At 33.7% G+C, this 23,424-nt stretch overlaps 1 protein-coding gene across 1 annotated transcript; it reads left to right on the plus strand.

Annotated features, from left to right (window-relative positions):
* Window positions 1–9,921: 9,921 nt before the first annotated feature.
* LOC119837007 (facilitated trehalose transporter Tret1-2 homolog) lies at window positions 9,922–22,165 on the plus strand. Its single transcript, XM_038362486.1, has 7 exons — window positions 9,922–10,239; window positions 13,752–13,957; window positions 17,670–17,981; window positions 18,692–18,824; window positions 20,904–21,112; window positions 21,364–21,552; window positions 21,907–22,165. The coding sequence occupies exons 1-7, from the start codon at window positions 10,161–10,163 to the stop codon at window positions 22,141–22,143; spliced, it is 1,365 nt and encodes a 454-aa protein (XP_038218414.1). The 5' UTR covers window positions 9,922–10,160; the 3' UTR covers window positions 22,144–22,165.
* The last annotated feature ends 1,259 nt before the right edge of the window (window positions 22,166–23,424 follow it).

Genomic DNA, 23,424 nt, shown 5'->3' on the forward strand with positions numbered 1-23,424 from the left:
AACATCTATTTTTTATCCCGATATTCCTACGGGATACGGACTTACGCGGGTGAAACCGCGGGGCGCAGCTAGTGAAATATATGAATCAAAAACTCCGTCAATTAATTGCCCCAATAAATTGTTACACAACTGCTATTTAGCTGCAGACCGACTGGAATTGTGTAGTGAAAAAATTCATTTACAGCAATTCTAAAAACCGCAGTCCTATTAAGATGCAATATAGGGCGCAATTAGCAGTGAATTACTATGAAAAGTGTAACTCGGTAACTCATTGGAGATACTCAAGTTAAATATACCTTCTGCTAAAATGCCATATTTTTACACTTTTATTAGCTTCACCTGTGCCGTTGTATGAATGTAATAGACTCCTATAGTCTGACGGATATAATTCAAACTTTGTACCATCAAGGATCGGTGACAGTAATATAAAAGATTGGATTTTGCGAAAGACCAGTCTATTTTATGCTTTATAGTCAGACAAATCAATCAATCTTATACCTTTAAACGAGCAATTCTTGTATATATATATATATACAATTGGAATCTCGGAATTGGCTCCAACGATTTAGCTAGTTAATACTTACATTGAAGCGTGTTTTCTTAATTTTTTTTAACTAAATTAATAGCGTTTGTGTTGCGTCTCCGTCATTGTGTTTTTGTTGAAAACCTTAACAGATATAAATTTGATCTAACTTTCTAGTTTCTGATGCTGATTGTCTAATTTTTAATGTAGGTGCTGCATCATATGTTCCTTAACACAGTCGATCAACAAACATGGCTTTGAAATCGGCGGGCGCTACTAAAATTATTACATATAGTATACTAGCTGCGCCCCGCGGTTTCACCCGCGTAAGTCCGTATCCCGTAGGAATATCGGGATAATAAGTAGCCTTCATGTTATTCCAGTTGTCCAGCTAGATACGTACCAAATTTCATTGCAATCGTTAGAGTAGTTTTTGCTTGATAGAGCAACGAACGCACACACATCCTTACAAACTTTTGCATTTATAATATTAGTAGGATAGGATAGTATAGTACATATTAACCCATATTTAGGCGAATTAAGAAAATTCTCCTAAAGTCGGCTTAGATTAAAAATCTCTACTGAAAACTAAATGCACTGTTACTAAAATTGATGTATAAAATATTGAATAAGTTTAATGAAGACGATACTTTAAATTTGTCCAACTTCAAAAAAGGAGGAGGTTCTTGATTCGACTGTACGGTTTGATAAATCAGAACTTTCTAACCAGAAATGTTTTTGATGATTATTTGTTATTCGAAAGCCTTCCTTGTTATGTTTAATTTAATTTTAATTTTTTGAAGGCGTTTTAGTTATCCGGTATAAAAAAAATGAATACGAATAAGTACTTGTAGATTTAAATTCACGTCACTACGCTCAAAGCAATTTAAAACTGTAATCGAAATAAATGATAATTAACTTTGCTTTTCAATCTCGTCTCGAGAACTGCGATTAACAGCATAATTATTCATCTGATTAACATCACTGTCTTATAATCATTGCTTTCTTAGCTACGAATAACAGAGATTTGATTTATGGGTAAAGACAGAACATATAAAATTACAAGGCTTAAAAAACGTAACAAATTATAATAAGGAAATGAATATACATGAGGAAATTAAATGATTTTTAACAAGCTGTTTTATCAGCTTAACCCGTACTTTTGTAACTTATATGGTGTCAGCCCTTTAGACTCAATTTTGTTGTAATTTAAACGGATATATTGAAGTGTTTTTTTTTATCTATATTATTATTGTCTCATCATCAGCCCATATATGTTCCCAATGCTGGGACGCAGGTCGCCTATGAGGGTTTAGTTAGGTATTATTGTCTAAATACTCGCAATTAAAGTAGATGGAATATAATTGGTGCTAATTTGTGACTGACGAAACATTAATCTCGATTATTTTTTGCCATAGCGGCAACAGAAATATTTTTAAATAGCTGCGCCCCGCGGTTTCAACCGCGTAAGTCCGTATCCCGTAGGAATATCGGGATAAAAGTTGCCTATATGTTATTCAAGTTGTCCAGCCGTCTACGTACCAAATTTCATTGCAATCCGTTCAGCAGTTTTTGCCTGAAAGATCAACAAACACACACACATCCTTAAAAACTTTCGCATTTATAATATTAGCAGGATAGGATGGTTTCGAGGGAGGAGGGAGAAGTATAATAGAAAAGGAAGTTTCCATTTTATGCACTCTCCCGTGTACAAAATAATGAATCTCTAAAACTAGTCGAATAATTGGCTCCAGATTGAAAGTTAAACGATTTCAAAGAGGTGAATAATGTAAAACGCTGATTGTATTCAAATTTCTGATCGTCGATGGAGTTACGCCCGGGGTAGATTGTAAATTGAATTATTATCAAATTTGACGGTTATTACATTTAAAATTGCTATCTAAATGTTGTTCATTTTATATGGAATTAGCTATTGCCCGCGGAAGTAGTTTTTTTTAATTCAGAGTAGTTTAATTAACGTTATTATACATATAAACCTTCCTCTTGAGTCACTATATTTAGAACATTTTAAAATATTTATTAAAAAAAACCATCAATATCCGTTGTGCAGTTTTAAAAATTTCAGGATACATAGGGACAAAGAAAGCGACTTTGTTTTATACTCTTACTTCTGCAAATAAAATTTCATTGATTAATTATGACAAAACATCAATTTGACGGTAAATTACGGAAGTTATCTATCACACCACCACAGAAGAAAGAGGTGAGATGAATAGTAGCATGCGAATGCTACTAGGAGGATGGGCGGTGGTAATCGATTACCAGCATTATAATGATAATTTATTATCATAAAGGCGTGCTCCTGTTATACAACTATAACACGAGCACACCTTCTTTACCCTCTAAAACATCGTGGGTCTAGGATTAAGTATGCGACGCAAATACTATTTTTGCATTTAACCAGCGTAACTGCATTGTAACTTTAACAAATTTTGAAAGAAATTTACGAAAAACTTACTTAAAAGGCCGGCAAAACTTGTAAATGTTCAAGAGTAGTGGCGATCGCTCGATAATGGGAAAACCATTAGTTAGGTGGCCTGTTTTTTTATAAAAAATAAAAAAAAAAGATCAGTACAAATGTCGAGACCTCCAAAAGCTTTCGGCTAATGGCATTCAAGAGATACCCTCAAATTAAGCAATAAAAACTAGACGTTTAAACCACAAATCCGTCATTTTACTGTAGAAGAAATAAAAACGCTTTAAGGATCATAAAATTGTCACAGCCAGAACAACTTTATTGCGCGAATGTCCCAAGTTTGTGAAATTTTAAACTGTTTATTGCACAATTGCGATTTAATTGTAATGATTTTTATATAAATTTATAACATCAGTGTGAAGTGTGATTCTACATCAGACATATGGACATGATATAAAAATTTGTGTAGAAAGATTACCATAAAGCTATAACGTGGCAATAATCCTACCTAACTTACTAATATTATAAATGCGAAAGTTTGTAAGGATGTGTGTGTGTTTGTTACTCTTTCACGCAAAAACTGCTAAACTGATTGCAATCAAATTTGGTTCGTAGACAGCTGGACAACTGCAATAACATATAGGCAACTTTTGATCCCGATATTCCTACGGGATACGGACTTACACGGCTGAAACCGCGGGGCGCAACTAGTCTTGTCTAAAAATGAACTACCTATACATTAATTAATTTGGCGAGTGTTATTTTATCGCTTCTATTTATGACAACGTCTCCAGGGCCAATAAATGTTCTGCAAAAGTTAATCAGCTTGTAACCTGAAGCATTCATTAATCAGTTCGTTGTCGAACTAGCAACCGCGGATTATACAGACTGAGAGAGAGAGAGTGTTTTAATTTAATTGACGAGAAAAAGTTACAGTTTTTATATTAAACCAAATAATCCAACTAATATTATAAATGCAAAAGTTTGTTAGGATGTGTGTGTTTGTTGCTCTTTCACGCAAAAACTACTGAACCAGTTGCATCAAAGTTAAAAGGACATATTAAAAATTGTATTACATAATTAACAATGTACAGAAGGCGGCCTAATCGCCGACTGCCATCTCTACCACTCAAATAAACGACGAGGAAATTTTTGGAATATACAAGTATAAGAATACTATATATTTACAATGTTTCTGCTCAAATAAAAATTGAATACTGTATAATAATATAGTATGTAAAAAATGACAATTTAAAAGTTCTACAAGTCACTTGCATTTAAATATATAATATTAAATATATAAAAAAAAGAAAAAAATTATTTTGCGTATGTATGCATGTCTAGATCTTTAAAACAACACGAATTTTGACGGAATTATTTACAGCACTACTTCGAATTTAACGCGTGCGAAGCCGCGGGCAAAAGTTACTTTAATATACATTCCTTTATCAATCTATATAAACACCATTACAAGAACGACTCTCGTCTACAGTTTACAATAGAAATGGAGAGAATATCTCAAAAATATTACGCACAAACTGTAAAATGTATGTTTGCTGGAAATTCTCTAGTGCACGAAACATAACGTAATTTTACTTGAAGTTTTTAAAACACCGTGTGTTGTGGATTTAGTGTTATATTATGAAGGTTATGATGAAGCCTTTTTGTGTGTACCTGGAATTTGTATGGGAATTCCTTTCAAAAATAACTACCTTTTATAAAAAATTAATCAATTTAAATTAATAACAAAAGATTTTTCTCGCAATGCTATTGATCGTCAGAAATAGAATTACATAATAAATAGAAAATAAAAATAAAGAGGGAAGACATAAAAAAAATTGTATACAAAATAATATAGAAGGTATATAGCACCATTACCTTACTCCTCAAATTAATCCTTTCCTAATCCCTTTCCAATTTGAAGTCGGCAATCCATTTGGAGAGGCGTAAGGTCTGCAGACGACGTTACGCCTCCCAAATGTTCATGGGCGGTGGTAGCACTTACCACCAGGCGACCCACCATCGGTAATGGAGCTCATTACCGATGGTGAAATAAAAAAAAAAATCAATTCTGCCAAAAGTGTACGGCTAAGAACTGTTATTTGTGATACTTTTTAACCGGCGTTCCTCAAAAGGAGGTTCTAAATTCTGAATTTAACTTTTGATTTATTACTCGATAACTCTGCGGGTTAGTGGTTATTTTTATGTTACATCGGGCAACTGAGCTGGTGGTTCGCCTGATGGTAAGCGATCACCACCATCCATGAACATTCGCAGAGGTAGTGCCTCTGAGGATGCGCTGTCCGCTTTTAAGAGGTAAGGGAAAAGAAAAGGATCGACGATTGGAAATAACGAATGCACTGGGACGGGTGAGGAAAAGGAAACGGCGGACGTAAATAAATTTTTATACTTTACTGATTTTTTTTAATTAGTTTAATTAACAGAGCTCATTACACCTAAATACTTAGTCGATAAAGAATTGAAAAACCATGCGAAACTTAAAAACTGATATTAAATGTTAAACTTTGAAATATACATAATAAAAATTAGTCTGTTTTAAATGAAACTTCCTAACTAAAGTTATCATACACCTTGAAAAGTTATGTTTCACACTGTTGTACGTTAAATTTATCTTGTATATTAATTAATTACTTATTATATTAGCATATTGTATAGTGTAAAAAGATCTTTGTCTATTATAACATAATAAATAAAGGTCTATTTACAATAATTAATAGCTTTTAAAAGCAGTGGTGGCTCAGTGGTAAGAACCTCGGACTTTAAAATCGATAGGTCGGGGTTCGAGACCGGGCGAGAGTGCAGGAAATAAATTGATTTTTCAATTTATCTGCGCATGTAGATAACATCACCACTGCTTAAAACGGTGAAGGAAAACATATTGAGGAAACCGGCATGTCCGAAAATCAAAAGTTCGACGACATGTGACATCTGCCAACCCGCACTTGGCCAGCGTGGTGGATTATGACCTGAACCCTCATAGTAGGCCTGTGTCCTAGCAGTGGGAACATATATGGGCTGATGATGATGATGAATAGCTTTTAAAAATTTGAAGGCATAACGTAGACGCAAATTAATCATTATAATTATGTGTTTCTCTCCATAAGGAAAGCACCCGGTCTTTTGGAATCCTTACGTGGGGACACAGATCCAATACACAGAGACAGTGTAATTATAGAGGCCCTTGCCTTGGTCACGGCCTCGCGCATGAACGGCTGGACCGATTTCTAAAGTACTTTTACCTTTGGAAAGCTGCAAATACACTGAGTGACATAATCGATATATGTATGCGTGTGAAACCGAGGCGACTAGCTAGCAAGACATTAAATCTAATTCCAAGAAATAAGAAATAAACCCTCAGCTAAACATGTATAATGCATTTGCCCCATACCCAACGATATTAAAATTATCACTTGAATCTATGATTTTTAAAGATGACTAATTGTTATAAGACAATACTCTAACGGTGAAGGAAAACATCGTGAGGAAACCGGCATGTCGAAGAATCGACGACATGCGACATCTGCCAAGCCGCACTTGGCCAGCGTGGTGGATTATGGCCTAAACCCTCATAGGAGGCCGTGTCCCGTGTCCCAGCAGTGGGAACAATATATAGGCTGATGATGATGATGATGAATATTCTTACCTCAAGAAACGGTAGTGCGTATTTGAGGTACGGGATTGCACCGAAAAGTTTTTTAATTATAGCCTAAAGTTCGACTAAATTAGCAGATTCTTCACTCGTACTTGCTCTTTAATATTCTGCTATTAGTTATCAAGAACTTTAATTATGTCTAGCTTAATTACCGTTTAAAAGACGTTCTCAATAATGGTAATGTAATAAATCTTAAATTTATAGTTTTTGCTACAAATATGTACATGTTTTTAAGTTTTCTTTAGGTAATATCTAGGAGTATCAGACTCTTTATTAAATTGTAAAAATTGGTCAAACTGTCAATGTGAAATTTTTATTCATCATTGTTATTTAACTTCGAACAACACTTTTTTATTTTACTTTGATAGCATTTAAGTGACATAAATGACAAATTATTGCAGAATAGAAATAATTTGGTCAGGAGTCGAGATTCGATTCTGCATCGTTATATATAAAGTACTCGTATCCTTTACAAAGTGAGAAAAAACACAATAGTTCCCGAAACAAACAGATAAATTGAAGTAATCGTTGCATCTGTCGGCAAGGAGGTAACTAATGAGAATAGATAGGAACGTCCGGCTAAGAATTAAGACCATGCTATTTTTAAAGAGACCCTAGGGTCTCGACTATCATGCTGTGCCTGATGGACTTCGCTCTCATTGTAAAGAAAAATTTAATCTCTTTTCTCCATACAGTTTTTTTATGTCATAGCGTACAACTGAGCTGGAGGTTCGCCTGATGGTAAGCGATCACCACCACCCATGATCTGTCCTCCTTTCGAGCGAGCTGGCCCAATTCGTGCCGAAGCGTGCTCGACTTCCACGTTTGAAAATTCCCGTTGTTTTTATAGTTTTTACGGCCTATCCGTGGCATTTCCAGGATAAAAATGTCCTTTCTCGGTCCTCAAACTACGTTTGCACCAAATTTTATCGCAATTGGTTCAGTGGTTTAGTCGTAGGACACAGACTTTCATGAGTCTGTCTCATTATCCTGATTAAGATTATCATGATTAAATAATATACTTACACATACTCTGTATAAGTGAAGCAACGCAAGTGAGACAATTTAGTCCTTCCTTAGCGGATGCCCAAGTCATAACATCTATCTGCATGCTAAATTTCATCCCGATCCGACCAGTGGGGCCGTGCGTTGATAGATCAGTACGTCAGTCACCTTTGATTTATATATATTTTGATGCAGACTGTTCAAAAGGTTATAATTTCTTTCTAAAAAAGGAAACTAAGACTGCGTGTTTTAACTAATTATAATGTAATTGTAGTTTCCCAAGTAGAAGGATGTTCGAATGAATTGAAATAGATTTTATTAGCGTTCGATTATCATTGCGAAGGTAATGACTGTAAAAAATAAGTTATTGATATAAATTGTAAAATTGAAATATGTTTATTTATTGTTTGGTTTATTTTAGAAAGAAAAAGTGTAGTCTCGTGTCCGCTACTGGGGTATGGGGCAGATGATATACATCTGTTTCACTGATCGATTTTTTTTTATGGACAAGTACCAGACCGAGACTTTTTTTTATTGTGCGTCCCCACCAGGAATTGAACCCAGGACCCCTCGGTTCTACGCTCATGCGTTAACCACTGTACCAAGGAGGCGGACATTTTAGAAAGAAGATCCTAGAAATTAAAGACTTTTTTAACGGATTTTAAACGCGGTCTTCCCGTGACCACGCTCGCTGTAAAGTGTTCGGAACGTCGGATTAATTATATAATGAATATATCGCGCTTAAAATCTGTTAAAAAAGTCTTTAATTTCTAAATGTACATTACTCGCATAAAATTAAACACAAGGTAATACTAAGAAGATCCTAGTTAAGGTTTATATTGTCACAGATATTATAATATAGTACAGTGTTTAAAATAAAAGTTAAGAAAAAAAAAACCTAAAACATTTTCATCTTCCATGCCAATAATTTAAATTAATCAATAGTGTTTTGATAACAATGAAACAAACTGATTTTATTACCGTAATATTGTGTGAATTAAATCTAGAAATGACGATGAAATTTTTAGAGTTTTTTTGTTTGTTTGAACGTACTAATCTCAGGAACTACTGATCCGATTTGTGAATATTCTTTCATTGTTAGGTAGATTATTTAATGTGGATGGCTATATATGTACCACGGACAAAGCGGGGGCATCGCTAATTTACCCATAAAATTATTGTTTTCAAATATGTACTCTTGTTTTAATTAAAGCAAAATTTATTTTATCATATAATCTGCTTCTATAATGGTAGATAATGATTAATTATTATGAAATATTACAATACTTTGCAAGTTTCAAGGAAACCCAAAATGAATAAATGTTTGAGTTTGAGTTTAAGTTTATGAAATAATTTTTCGGTAGTCCCAAAGATAACTCATTCAAACATTCATACGAATTTAATCTCTCTCCCATTATCATAAAACACGTTTTTGCTCAGCACGGTTGAAAGATATTTCTTATCTATTTCGGTCTGATAAAAGTTTTATCTGAGCGATTTTCGTTTGTGATTAAATGGATTTGACTAATAAATAATACAGTACTATAATGTACATACTAGCACTATATTTTTTATAATTAGCACTTACCTGATATAAAATAATAGTGGTAAAGAAGTAGTTACAAGTAGAAAATAATTTTTGCTCGACTTTTTAGTACCGTACTATTAAAAATATTAAGATTATAAATTATTGGGATAATTAATTTAAATAAAAACTATCCTTTATATTAAGTTGGAACAAATTACACATAAAATGCCAAATTTCATCAAAATCGGTTGTGTTGGTGAAGAGTTCATTGGGAACATACATCATGACAATAGATTTTTATATATTTAGATATACGGTTTTTATCAATAACGATTTCTTCGATACAATAGTCATTGCTAGTATAATTTTATTAAATTTTCTACATTACCTTAAAGGTTAGGTATGGTCAAATATATATGTAATTGTAATTATCAAATATATCTATAAATGTCAAATGTCAAATGTCAAATGAGTAAGCGAATAAACTATTTTTATTTTATTAATTTTTTAAATGAGTATGAAATCAACATAAATTATTATTTACTCTTCATTTCTTTCTGTTTAACCTTTTTGAGTTTAAAGATCTGATTAGTCCATATTGTTAAATATGCTGTGTTAGTCTTAGTTAGTCTTTTCAATAAAACATGCATCTATAGTCTTAGTGAGTGAACAAATTTAAACGGAGCATAAACTATACAACTAGCGCCAGTCGTCCAGTGCAAACGAGGCACAACGTTAAATCATTCTTCAGTCAACAGACGAGTCTCCTCTCACGTACAGCTTGTTTATTCTCCATTTATTACTCACAATTTAAATCTGTCCATCTTTTATTACTATTTCAGTAAATATTTAAATAAATAAACGATATAAAATGTGCCTTAACTCTATGATTATACGGTTTATTTCGCAGTGTCGTGGAAACTGTCATTTGAATGTATCGCGATAATTAGCTGGTTCAGTCGGTTTTTTGTTTTTGTTAAAATAACTTGTTAAAATGGTTTATACAATTACGAATTGTGAGAGTGTTGGGGACAAGCGGTGTTCGTGGAAGCAGTTTTTCTTGCCTTTTGTTGGTATGATTTTTTGTTATTTTTTCATGATTTTTTGCAGATTTTTTTGAACATAACTAACTTATTATTGTGTAGGTAGTAAGAAGTTTTGTTGTTTAATTAATAATCATGGCTTTTTGATAAAAATTTTTCTAATGTATTAGTTCAGAGAGCCAGTTATAATGAATATAAGGAAGATGAAAATACATGGAATAATGTCGTTTAAGAACCGCATAATTGTTTAGTATCACTATATGAAATACTCGACGCTTTTGAATCCTAAAAATAGATACCTAATTTAACATTTAGGTACTACCGGTTCGGAAAATAGTTTCAACAGAGAAGAGCCGACATGAAACGCTAAAGTTGCTTTCTTAAAATCATGTCAATTTTAAATTTTAATTGTACATAATCACACCAATATAATAAATGTGAAAATTTGTTTGTTTGGATGTTTATCCGGCATACACGCTAAAACTACTGAACGGATTTTGATGAAATTTTGTATACAGACAGGATATGAGATGACTTGGGTGATAGGATACTTTTTATCCCGATTGTATGCTGCCTTGGGATAAAACAGGAATCTTGATATCCGGGCGGATCCGGAACGAGCGTCTAGTTGTGTGTATTTCTATTGTGTTATTGTAAATAATTGGCTTTCCTTAATGACAATAAAAGAGTTATTATACATGTTTAACGTTTGTATGTCTGTTAAAATTTCAATTAACTTGTTGATTTTTGTGAAATTTATCGTGGAGATAGTCGATTAACTGAGCTTCATTTTATAATGATATTAATTTTATTAACAACATTCTTAAAGGAAGAAAATTGTGCGAAGGATGAGTTTCGCATCCTAAAGAAAAATTAGCGCGGGAAAAAAGGAGTCCAAAGGTTAATGATCTAAAAGAAAACAGTATTGGACTTTATTCTGTTTGTGAGTCGTAACTCGGGTATAGGTTTTTAAAAACATTATTATTATAAAAATTAAAAAAAAAATCGACTTCTACCTTTTTTTAGGCAGAAAATGCCGCGAATTTATGATCTTTCATTTGATATATTTTAAAGAAAATAAAACATATCCCGCGGTTTTTTTCGGGCGCCATCTTTTTATATAGTTCCATCTCATATGTCAATATTTAAGGGTTTGGGCTGTGTGGAGAGCCGGGTTTGGGCTTTGGGGAGCGTCAAATAAATGATTTTATTTCATAATGTTTTGAACAAACTTACCAACATTTTATCTGGGTGTATTGGATGTTGTAATTAACTGGACAAATATTTAGTAACTAGCTGCACTGGTTTCACCCGCGTAAGTCCGTCCCGAAGGTTTATCGGGATAAAAAGTTGCCTATATGTTATTCCGGTTGTCCAGCTATCTACGTACCAAATTTCACTGCAATCGGTTCAGCAGTTTTTGCGTGTAAGAGCAACAAACACACATCCTTACAAACTTTCGCATTTATGATATTAGTAGGATAGGATTAACGACTTTAATATTATATAAGTATTTAAAGTTTATAAAATGTTAGAATTAATTTTCTAATCATCGTATTTGTTAATTATGGTAATTATACAATATCATAATGTTATAGAGTCAATGACATGATTATAGAAATTAATTAACATATCATGTATGTTTAAATTTTAAACATGAAACTAGCTTTCCGCCCCCGGATTTGCTCGCGTGATTTAAGCATTGTTTATATCCTCCCGGCTCCGCCCGGTTGTCAAGATTCCTATTTTATCCCCAGGGAGTATTTATTCTGGATAAAAATTATCCTATCATCCAATTCAGCTCATATCCTGTCTGTGTATAAAATTTCATTAAAATCCGTTCAGTAGTTTCAACGTGATTAACGGACAAATATCCAAACAAACAAACTTTCACGTTTATAATACTAGCTGCGGTTTCACCCGCGTAAGTCCGTATCTAATAGGAATATCGGGATAAAAAGTTGCCTATATGTTATTCCACTTATTCAGCTATCTACGTGCCAAATTTCATTGCAATCGGTTCAGTATTTTTTGCGTGAAAGAGCAACAAACACCCACACATCCATACAAACTTTCGCATTTATATATTAGTAGGATAGGATTAGTGTGATATCAGTATTTACATAGATGAAATAGGAAATATACCGTTATTCCTATAAAGTACATATATTTCAATATATAAATTTCATCACACAATTTTCGTATAAACCTAAGACTGAACTCGTCGAGACATATCTAGATTGATCTTAATTTGTCAACAAAGGTCGAATAACAATTGGAGATGTCGGCCATTATGCTTATACGAGTAGCTGTTGTAAAGGAAATCTCAATTATAGATATAGTACTTCAGATAACATAATACTTAACTAGGCAGGTATATTCTTACAAGGAAAGAGGTCCATCGTATTTTTTATTTATTTTTGTTTGTCTAGATTTGAGGTTGAAAGTTTATGAATACATCAACTATTTATTTATTTTATTACCTTGTATTCTATATTTCTTTAAATGGTTTACATATAAACATTTTATATGTTTATATGTCAACAAAGAAATTGATTAATTTTTAAAGTAAGGTAAGTAAGTAAGGTAAGTACTCAAACATTATGTTTAGCCATTTTTTAATATTACGAAGCAATCAGTTTTAAGTGGATTATATGATTGTTATTTATGTAGAATATATAATAAAGCAATGAATAATTAGCTCCCACTTGAAGTTATGATTGTGTCTTCACCAATGTAGTATCTTATGAAATGCAAAAATTTGCATTTTATTGTAGATGCAATGTTTATAGCATTCAATTTGTATTTAATTTAATTTTACTAAACAATAATTTTACCTAAGTACAGTAAATAATTAACTAATTAATTCCGTAATCCATTTAGAACATTCTATCACCAAAAGAATATTACGTTATGCCTTGTGGCTACATTATCCGCCTCCTTGGTACAGCGGCTAGCGCGTGAGCTTAGAACCGAGGGGTCCTGGGTTCGATTCCCGGTGGGGACGCAAAAAAAAAGTCTCGGTCTGGCAGGACACAGAAGGCTGATCACCTACTTGTCCATAAAGAAAATCGATCAGTGAAACAGATGTACATCATCTGCCCCATACCCCACTAGGGGACACGGGACTTCACTTGTGGCTACATTAAATTTTTTTATGCAATGCTGGCAACTGAGCTGGTGGTTCCCCTGATGGTAAGCGACCATTACCCATGGTCATATGCAGAGTTAGGGCCGCTGCAATGCCTTGAGTTATGCGATAAGGAAAGTTTTGATGACAGGAATGACGGTAATGGGAAGGGTGACTTGAGAACAGAGTGTATCTCTGTCTATTTCTATAATTAAGCTGAAGACTTAAGAAGAGATTTGTTTGAACGCGCTAATCTCAGGAACTATTGGTCCGATTTGAAAAATTCTTTCAGTGCTAGATTGCCCATTTATTGAGGAAGGCTATAGGCTATATATGTACCATGAGCGAAGCCGGGGTGGACCGCTAGTACTAATTAAACATGTATGTTGTATAATCGTGTTCCTCCTTTCAGTGAGTCTGCCCCTTATCACCCATGGTATAGAGAGCAACAACCTCACGATTACATCCCATTCCGGACATTTCACCACGCACTATGGAGTACCATTAAGTAGCACAATGCTGGTGCTCGGGGCGGGCGTGTCGGCACCCGTCCTTTGCGCCACAGTGGACAAGCTGGGACGGAAGTTTGGCATATATATCATTATATTGTTGCAAGGGGTAAGGTTTTCTTTTCTATTTGTATTCATTTTGTTATTATCTATATATATAACACTTAAAGTTGAATGATCTATCAACCACTGGACTAATTTCAAAAATTATTTCACCATTAGAACGCTACAACTTTAGTGACATAGACTATATATAAACGACGGGCGAAGCCGAGTCGAGAAGCTAGTAAAATATAAAAGTTGAAGAAACAACCTTAGTTTCTATTCGACTTGTCAGTTACAATCTTATTTATAGATCACTTGTACTTTAACCTCGATGTGGATATAAACATAAGCTTATGATGAATATAGAACGCCTAGATCATACTACAATACTAAGAGGCTTGATTGGAAATCCAGTCTGTTTCGTGTTACATAATCTCTGCTTTAATCTGATGCTTCTAAACCAATGAGCACCAAGTTAACTAGAGACGTTTGTCTGTGTCGTGACGATAGTTTATCGATGATTTTTATAGCACCTTTTGCCCTGTGTTTTTACTAATAATAAAGTACCTACTTTGATTTGATTTGAAAAAAAGTCGGAAGCCGTTAAAAATATGGAAATAGAGGACGTTTTAGCAAATTACCATTAGTTGGGCCAGCTCGCATCGGGGAAGGTACCCGCGTGCAAGATTAGCGTGAGATAGTGTCGTAAGTACTACTGTGTTTCGTACGATGAGTGGGGGAACTGGAAGCCCATCTATCCTTGCCCTTCCCTGAACTTCCCTTATCAATCCCTTCCTTTATCTCTCCATCCATCCTTGGCTAAAGGCCTCTGTAAATGTTCATGATAATGCGCTTACCATCAGCCGACTAACCAGTTCCATTGCCGACTATTATACAATTTATATGCGTTTGTTATTATGTATAATATATAGGAACTCTTCAGATTGATTTTCTATTATTTTGAATTGTCAAGTGCTTATCCTACTAATACTATATATGCGAAAGTATGTAAGGATGTGTGTCTGTTTGCTGTTGCTCTTTCTCGCAAAAACTTCTGATGCGTTTGCAATGAAATTTGGTACGTAGACAGCTGGACAACTGGAATAACATATAGGCAACTTTTTATTCTGATATTCCTACGTGAAACCGCGGGGGCAGCTAGTATTATATAATATACAAATGAACGCATATATTTTATAAAGGTTTCAGTAAATTAACGAATCTATCACGTAAGCTCACGCAGTGAATGTGTTTAAATGAAAGAGCGTGACCTAAATTGATGAATCGTTATTCAATGAATCGTAGTACTTTATGACAAATTTAAAGAATCGTATGACTAAAATGAGAAGTGCACATCTTAATAGGTATATATATATATATATATATATATATATATATATATATATATATATATGTATAAATTTCGTGTCACTTTACGCGATGGACTCCTAAACTAATCAACCGATTTTAACCAAATTTGCACATTTGTGCAGCTTGATCCGACTTGGAAGATAGTTTATATTATTTCAATTACGATAAGGGCATCTAGTTAATAATAAAATAAATAGAATCAGAATTCTATTTCATTATCTCAATTTATTTATGTATTATTACGTAACGAATACTCTACGTATATTAAAATTTCGCGTCACAATGATAGTTACCATACTTCTCCGAAATGGCTGAACCGATTTTTATGAAATTTTCTGTGCATATCGGGTAGGTCTGAGAATCTACGAACATCTATTGTTCATACCGATAAATGATGAGAGTAAGGCGTTTGCCCGGTCAGGTAGTATTATATAATAATAACTATATATAATAATAACTAGATAACTTCAATAAAGGAGATATATCTAAAAAGACCAAAATTAATCATCACAGCTTTAATGATAAATTCAAAGCTCGAAAAATCATAAAAATATACCATTCAATACATATTTAATTGATAAAAATGCTGGAACATTATAACTTATTCACAAAAGAATCAGCGAAATGAGAATATTGTTTGTATATTTCGCTCTGCTTGGGCCTGCTGATGCTTTTAATTTATCTGAAAAGTATTACATGATCGATATTTCTATAATAATATTATGAAACTGAAGAGTTCGTTTGTTTGAAGGCACTAATCTCATGAACTACTGGTCCGATTTGAAGTTTAGTGTTAGTGTTAAGTTCAGTGTTAGACAGCCCATTTATTGAGGAAGGCTATCCTGATAATCCTATCCTACTTAATCCCCACTAATATTATAAATGCGAAAGTAACTCTGTCTGTCTGTCTGTCTGTTACGCTTTCACGCCTAAACCACTGAACCGATTTCCATGAAATTTGGTATGAAGATAGAACTGACCTTGGGAAAGGACATAGGATACTTTTTATCGCGAAAAAAGGGTAGAAGGGATTGAAATAGGGGATGAAAGCGATATAACCGTATTCTACGCGGGTGAAACCGCGGACGGAAAGCTAGTAATATTATAAATGAGATAGTTTGTAAGGATGTGTGTGTGTTTGTTACACTTTCACACAAAAACTACAGAACCGATTGCCATGAAATTTGGTACGTAGATAGCTGGACAACTGGAATAACATATAGGCAACTTTTTATCCCGATATTCCTACGGGATACGGCCTTCCACGAATGAAACCGCGGGGCTCAGCTGGTAGGCTATATATGTACCACGGGCGAAGCTGTGGCGGACCGCTAGTCATTTCATACACATCAAACGACCTCAATATCGTGACGACACAACGTGAACTGGCTCTAACAACACGCAACTGGATGTGTGTGCAAATACGCTTTTGTAAATTTACACCTACATGTACATACCTATGTATACATGTCAAACGTCCGACCATAGAATAATGTATGCTTATTCAATGTCACATTGTTTTTCTGAGTTCATTATAGGGCTAGTTTGATCTTGAATATTCTGCTAATATTAGACCTTTCGGTTTCATGCAAAACACTAATATGAATGTGAAAGTTTGTTTGTGTGGATGTTTGCCTGTTTGTCCGTCAATCACGTTGGAACGTTGAACGGATTTTGATGAAATTTAGTTTACAGACAGGGTATGAGCTGACTTGAATGATGGGATACTTTTAACCCGATTAAATGCTCCCTTGGGATAAAACAGGATTGATATCCGGACGGAGCCGGGACGAGCGTCTAATGATGTTATAAATAAATTTTTTCTTTTATTTTATGAATGGTCTTATGCATGATTTATGTTGAAAGAATTTTTGAAATCGTTTTAGTTCCTGAGAACAAACAAACAGACAAACTTTTCAACTCTATATTGTTAGTATGGATGTCAGTTCGTGAAGACAGATAGATGGATGTTATTTATGTTATTTTATTTAAAAATAGCTTAATTTGTTTCTATGAAATTTGGCAGATAGAATTAGGTATTGTCTGGATATGTTACTTACTACTCAGTAGGCAGCACGCGAGCGATGCCGCAAGATCTAACTAGTAATCTTTATGAAATTAAAGAATTCAATGACACTTCCTACTAATATTATAAATGCGAAAGTTTGTAAGGATGTGCGTGTGATTGTTGCTCATTCACGCAAAAACTACTGAACCAATTGCAATGAAACGTGGTACGTAGACAGCTGGACAATTAGAATAACATATAGGCAACTTTTTATCCCGATATTCCTACGGGATACGGACTTATGAGTATTACGGTGAAACCGCGGGGCGCAGCTAGTTAATCAATATAATAATATCCTTCCAAAATGCCTCAATAATAAAGCCTTCTTTTGTTACAGATCTGCTGTGTACCCCTCCTTCTCCCTCCAAGCGACATATCCTCTGTGCTCCTCCATTTCCTAGCTGGGGTTTCATCAGCCGGCCTCTTCACCATCATCCCCATATACATCCTGGAGATATCACCGACTGCATCCCGCGGGTCCTTCATATCCCTGATGATGATAATGACGCCGATCGGCTATTTATCAAGACTGGTGATGAGTGGGGAGACTATGATGTACGTGATGGCTGCGCTGGTGATGGTAGAGTTCGTGTGTGTGTTCCTGGTGATCGAATCACCGAGTTACCTGGTGAAGGATAAAAATTTTGAGGTAGGACATTTTCACATGTTTTTGTATGATGATTCAGGTGAGGGTTGAGTTCTGTACTGTGTTCAGTAGCACGCTATTATTTCACGCCAACTGTGGGGGTATGGTACCTTCCCTAGTGGGAGATGACACAATTCGGCCGTAGCGTGACACGCACACACCTACAAACATACGCATACTGACACACATCTTATTTGCATATAATTTATTTTTCTGTTATATAATAATAATAATAATAATTTCATTTATTCCAGCAACTATCAAGACTCATATTGTTACTAACAATATGCTTAATAACTATGTTAGTACATTGAATTAAAAATTTTCCTATTCTATTCTATACCATTGATGCGAATATATATATCCAATTTTAATTTATCGTTACCACGTCGCATTATTCGCTTGTCAAAAGACTTATGTTATAGAGTAATTGGGTGGCAAATTTCTCCTAAATACACGTTTATGTAAATTATTTTATAACCTTTTCTCAGTTATATTTTTAATTTGTTTCGTAACTACATCGTTTAAGTTGTTAGGGGGTAACAAGGGAAGCAGATTCTTTATTTAGGATATACATTAGGATCCCAGCATTCAAGCTCAAATTACAATCCATTTTTTAGCATAAACACGTCTTTCATAGACATTACTTCGTTAAAAACATCATTCTATAGCATTCAAGATATGCAAAAATTAATGTTATTTTTGTATTTCAGCACGCAAAAAGGAACATAGCAAAATTATTGTGCGTTACAGAAGACGATAATTATGTTGGTAGTGAAATGATGAGACTGAAAAATGAAAGTGAAAGAGCGAAGCCCGGAGGCAAGCTGAACCTTATTGATATTTGTGAGTATGACAGGTTACTATTCGTGTATAATTAATTAGTTATTAAAACATTAACAAAAAAAAGATAAAGTCTAAAGCATAAGATAAATTAATATGATTATTGTAAACACTAATTTTATAAATATGAAATTTTGTTGTGTTTGGATGTTTGTCTGTTAATCACGATGTAACTACGGAACTGAAATATTGATATCCGGGCGGAGCCGGGACACGCGTCTAGTCCTATCCTACTAATATTATAAATGCGAAAGTTTGTAAGGATGTGTGTGTGTGTTTGTTGCTCTTTCACGCAAAAACTACTGAACCGATTGCAATGAAATTTGGTACGTAGACAGCTGGGCAACTGGAATAACATATAGGCTACTTTTCATCCCCATATTCCTACGGGTACGGACTTACGCGGGTGAAACCGCGGGGCGCAGCTAGTAACACATAAAAAAGTCACACAAACTAGGCAAAAATGGTACATTTTATCCGTTTTAGCTTGAAATAAGTTTACGTAAATTAGAAAAATCAGAGAGAGGGATTTCCTCCGCGAAAGTCAACCCTGAGTGCTGGCCTTGTTATGATAGAATTTAGAATGAAGAACAGGTTATTCATTATTGTTAGATTTATTTATGAGATTTCGCGCATTTGCTGGGCCGTCTCTTCGATTTAAATTCGAATTCTGGTTCAAATTTTGTTTTATTTTCAACAATTTAAAAATGGAACACCGAATGTTTTGTATTACGTCACTTATTCTTACACTACGTTTTTTAAATCTTTAGATTGTTAATAAAAACGTTTTTATGTACAGAAATTCTACGTATTTATATCGGTTAATTATCATCTATTATTGAGCCTTTGTTCATCTGATTAATTACCCAACAGAACGCCTATTTGACTATATACCTTCCTTTTTTTTAATAAAAATTCTGTTCTTATTTTTTATGTAGGAACGTTTAAGTTGTGAGGAAATATGGTAATTTTTATTTTATTTCTGTATTAATTAACTGCGCCAGGAGATTTCCTCATTTCTTTTAATTTTTTTTAAAAGTTTCTTCACTTTTTCTTTCATAAGATCCTTCTGACAATTAAGATCAATAATAAAATCGAAACAGTAATTCACGCATGATGCTGTGACAAAGGAAAATAGGATATAATTTCTATACATAGAAGATTATTATAAAAAATCCTTTTTAAACGGGTCAATAACCAGTTGATCGATTATAAAAATTAATATTTCTTTTACATATGTGATGTACTCTTAACAGAGCTACTTAAGCTTAACTTATACGTATACTATATCTAAACTTAACTCATACTTCAAGTCGACCCGGGAGAAGCCTGGTAGCATAGTTATAATTTGAACCACCAATATAACTAAATACATCTCAATAATTTACCAAGACGATATCATCACTTGTGGAATTCGGTTTCGCAACGCCGCTTCCGTATTTCCAGTAAATTTACAACACCGGCTTACGTTATATAGCTGCCCTATACCGTAATTAAATCGTTTATTTTGGTCGCAAAAATGTAAGCTTTGGATGTGAAGAAAGAGAATATTTAAATGAAAACGTAACGTTTAACAGAATATCCGCGTCACAGTACCAAACTCTTCTGAAACGGATTAAAAGATGTTTTTTTTTTTTATTTCTTATATGGATTCAAGAGAAGGTAGTTTATTATTTTTATGTGACAATTCCGGCAGAACGTTTTTTGACGGGAGGTTGGAACATTTTGAACCGTCTTAAAATATGATTAGGAGTTTTAAATTCAACTATATCTTTTGTTTGTTAGCTAAGAATTTTAGACTGGGTGAACCTAGCTAGTGCAGCTTTCGATTATCAAAAATCGGCTCACCCAGTTAATAGTTATGAGGTACGCAACAAATACTTTTAATTTTTAGTTTTTTAGCTTTGAAATGCAATATAAATAAGAAATTTTGATTAGAAAAAAATTGAACACGAGGCGGGATTCGAACCCGCGTTTCTTGCCTAACCGTAGCAACGGTCTATTTCACAACAAATACTATCGAATCAATACTCCTTTTATTTCTTTCCGTGTTTTAGTGTCATACATAATTTTCTGTTTTAGTTAGAAACAGAATTTGGCGGGACGCTATGAAAATTGGTTTTATGTTATACTCCGTGACCGTCCTCAGTGGAAGCATCATCTTCCTAGACCAGGAGAAGACTTTAGCCCAATTGAAGACTAGTCTAGATCCAGAAAACATGATGGTCCCTCTGTGTTTACTAGCTGGTGGCATAACTGGAGTGGTTTTAATTAGGTTCATGGAAAGAAAAGTGAGTATATGTAAGTAAAACTTAATTACTTACTTAAAATACCTTTCTCTTATCTGTATTTTTAATTTTTTATTATGTACAAATATTGTGAGGAGTAAATAAGGATGATTTTTTATTATTATTATTACTTAATTACTGGAATAGGATCTATCAAAGATTCCAAAAGTTCAGTGTTATTTCTATGGAAAAAATACTTTAAGTCTTCTTCATCAGAGCAGCCTTGCGTTTAACCTGTAAATATTTCCTTACAGTGGCACCTCACATTTGCGTACTCCCTCATAGTGCTGGCTATGGGTGTGCTGGCGGTATTTACTCAGGCTGATTTGACTGTGACGTCATTAAGATGGCTGCCGGTGACGTCACTCGGTGTGCTGGTGTTCGCGTATGGCATGTCGTGGGCGCTACCCACGGTGATAATGGTGGAGATGCTGAATTTTGAGGTTTGGTTTTAATTTATATTTTTTTTGGTTTTTAATTTAATTTTTATTTTAAATTATATTAAAAATATATGCACTACACATAATGGGGAGATAACATTGTCTAAGATACGGGTTCTGCTTAATTTAAACGACTAGTGGCCATGGTTATAAATTTAAGAGTTAAAGACTTTTTAACGGATTTATTCATTTTATAAGTTAACCCGACGTTTCGAACACTTTACAGCTAGCGTGATCAAGGGCAGACTATAATAAAATGAAACACAGGAATATAAATTAAAGTTCAAAAATTTAATTCATCCGAAACGTTAATAAGGTATACATAAATAAAGATTTTCATTGCTTATTATTTTTTAGGTCAGAGCAACAGTTATTGGCATAGTGTACACCTTCTCCCAGATCATAAGATTGGCCCATATACACACATTCAAATACTTCGAGAACCTCATGGGATTGTATGCACTCTTCTATGTATTCGCTGGCATCAATCTCCTTGGTGCAGTGTACAGTGCAGTGGCAGTGCCGCGCGTTAAGGGTAAGAGTGTGAAGCAAATAGAGAAGCAGTTGAGGAGAGTTCCGATATTGAATTTATGAAATAAACGTTTCGATTTGTGGACTCTGTTTGTTTTGTATGTGAATAATTGAAATACATGCTATTATATATATGAACCTTTCTCTTGAATCACTCTATCTGTTTAAAAAAAACCATAAAAATCCGTTGCGTAATTTTAAAGATTTAAGCATGCATAGGGACATGGGGACATAGGGACAGAGAAAGCGACTTTGTTTTATACTATGAAGTGATTTTTGATTTGTTTATGGGAACACACACAACACACTTACACCTATCAATAAACAGAATTGGAATGTCTGTCTTTAATATTAAAAAAATCGTTTTGTTCTCAATTCAATATATGGATGAATATAGATGCACTAAGTTATGGAATATATGTAATAAGAAATAACTATTTATACCAATCTTAATCGTAGTTGCGATATTAAATAAAATCTCAGTAATGCAGGTGAAACGGCGGTGCACAACTGGCGTAAATAAATTTATAATTCAAGCCGTAAGGTACACGCTTATAATATATTATATAATAATTATCATATACTATATATAGCTTATTACATAGAATTAGCTCACATACAGAAATAAATGATGATGTTTAACACCACATCATTGCCAATAAAAATAATGTTTGTTAATGAGAAATTGATTAAAAATATAAAAACATATTTCATTTATAAATGTACAGACAACCTTTATTTTTCAGTTTTATTTTTATATCTCTTTATTATATTACGAACAACGCTTCTAACGCACTTTTATTAGCTTGACTCGATTTTGATCCACATTAAATGATTATATTGAAATCAAACTTTGCACACTTATCAAGGATCGGTGACAATACAATAATTTCATTCGCTTATCTTACTAGCTGCGCCCCGCGGTTTCACCCGCGTAAGTCTGTATTCCGTAGGAATATCGGGATAAAAAGCTTATGTGTTATTCCAGTTGTCCAGCTATCTACGTACCAAATTTCATTGCAGTCGGTTCAGTAGGTTTTGCGTGAAAGAGTAACAAACATATACATTCATCCTCACAAACTTTCGCATTTATAATATTAGTAGGATACGATAGGATTAGGATAGCCATTATTACCCAATATCCTTACCTTTACTCTGTATAAGTGTAACTGAGACAATTTAGTTGATTCTGTCAATAAAGCATGTTTTTAAAACTAATTTTATCATGTTAACAAGTTCGTTTTACATCTCACATCAAAGAAAGAATATATTATAAATTTGCAAAAATGTCGCGCCATATATTTTAGAGATGATGATATTTTAATTTCGAATAAAGTATAAATT

Source organism: Zerene cesonia, chromosome 26 (assembly GCF_012273895.1).
Source record: "Zerene cesonia ecotype Mississippi chromosome 26, Zerene_cesonia_1.1, whole genome shotgun sequence".
In the NCBI taxonomy this organism is placed as follows: domain Eukaryota; kingdom Metazoa; phylum Arthropoda; class Insecta; order Lepidoptera; family Pieridae; genus Zerene; species Zerene cesonia.

Bases quoted from the DNA above. Each gene is read 5' to 3' on its own strand.
- LOC119837007 (XM_038362486.1), top strand. From the start codon at position 10,161: ATGGTTTATACAATTACGAATTGTGAGAGTGTTGGGGACAAGCGGTGT. The intron at 10,240-13,751 runs GTATGATTTTTT...TCCTCCTTTCAG, and splicing joins GTTTTTCTTGCCTTTTGTTG to TGAGTCTGCCCCTTATCACC. The intron at 21,113-21,363 runs GTGAGTATATGT...ATTTCCTTACAG, and splicing joins TTAGGTTCATGGAAAGAAAA to TGGCACCTCACATTTGCGTA.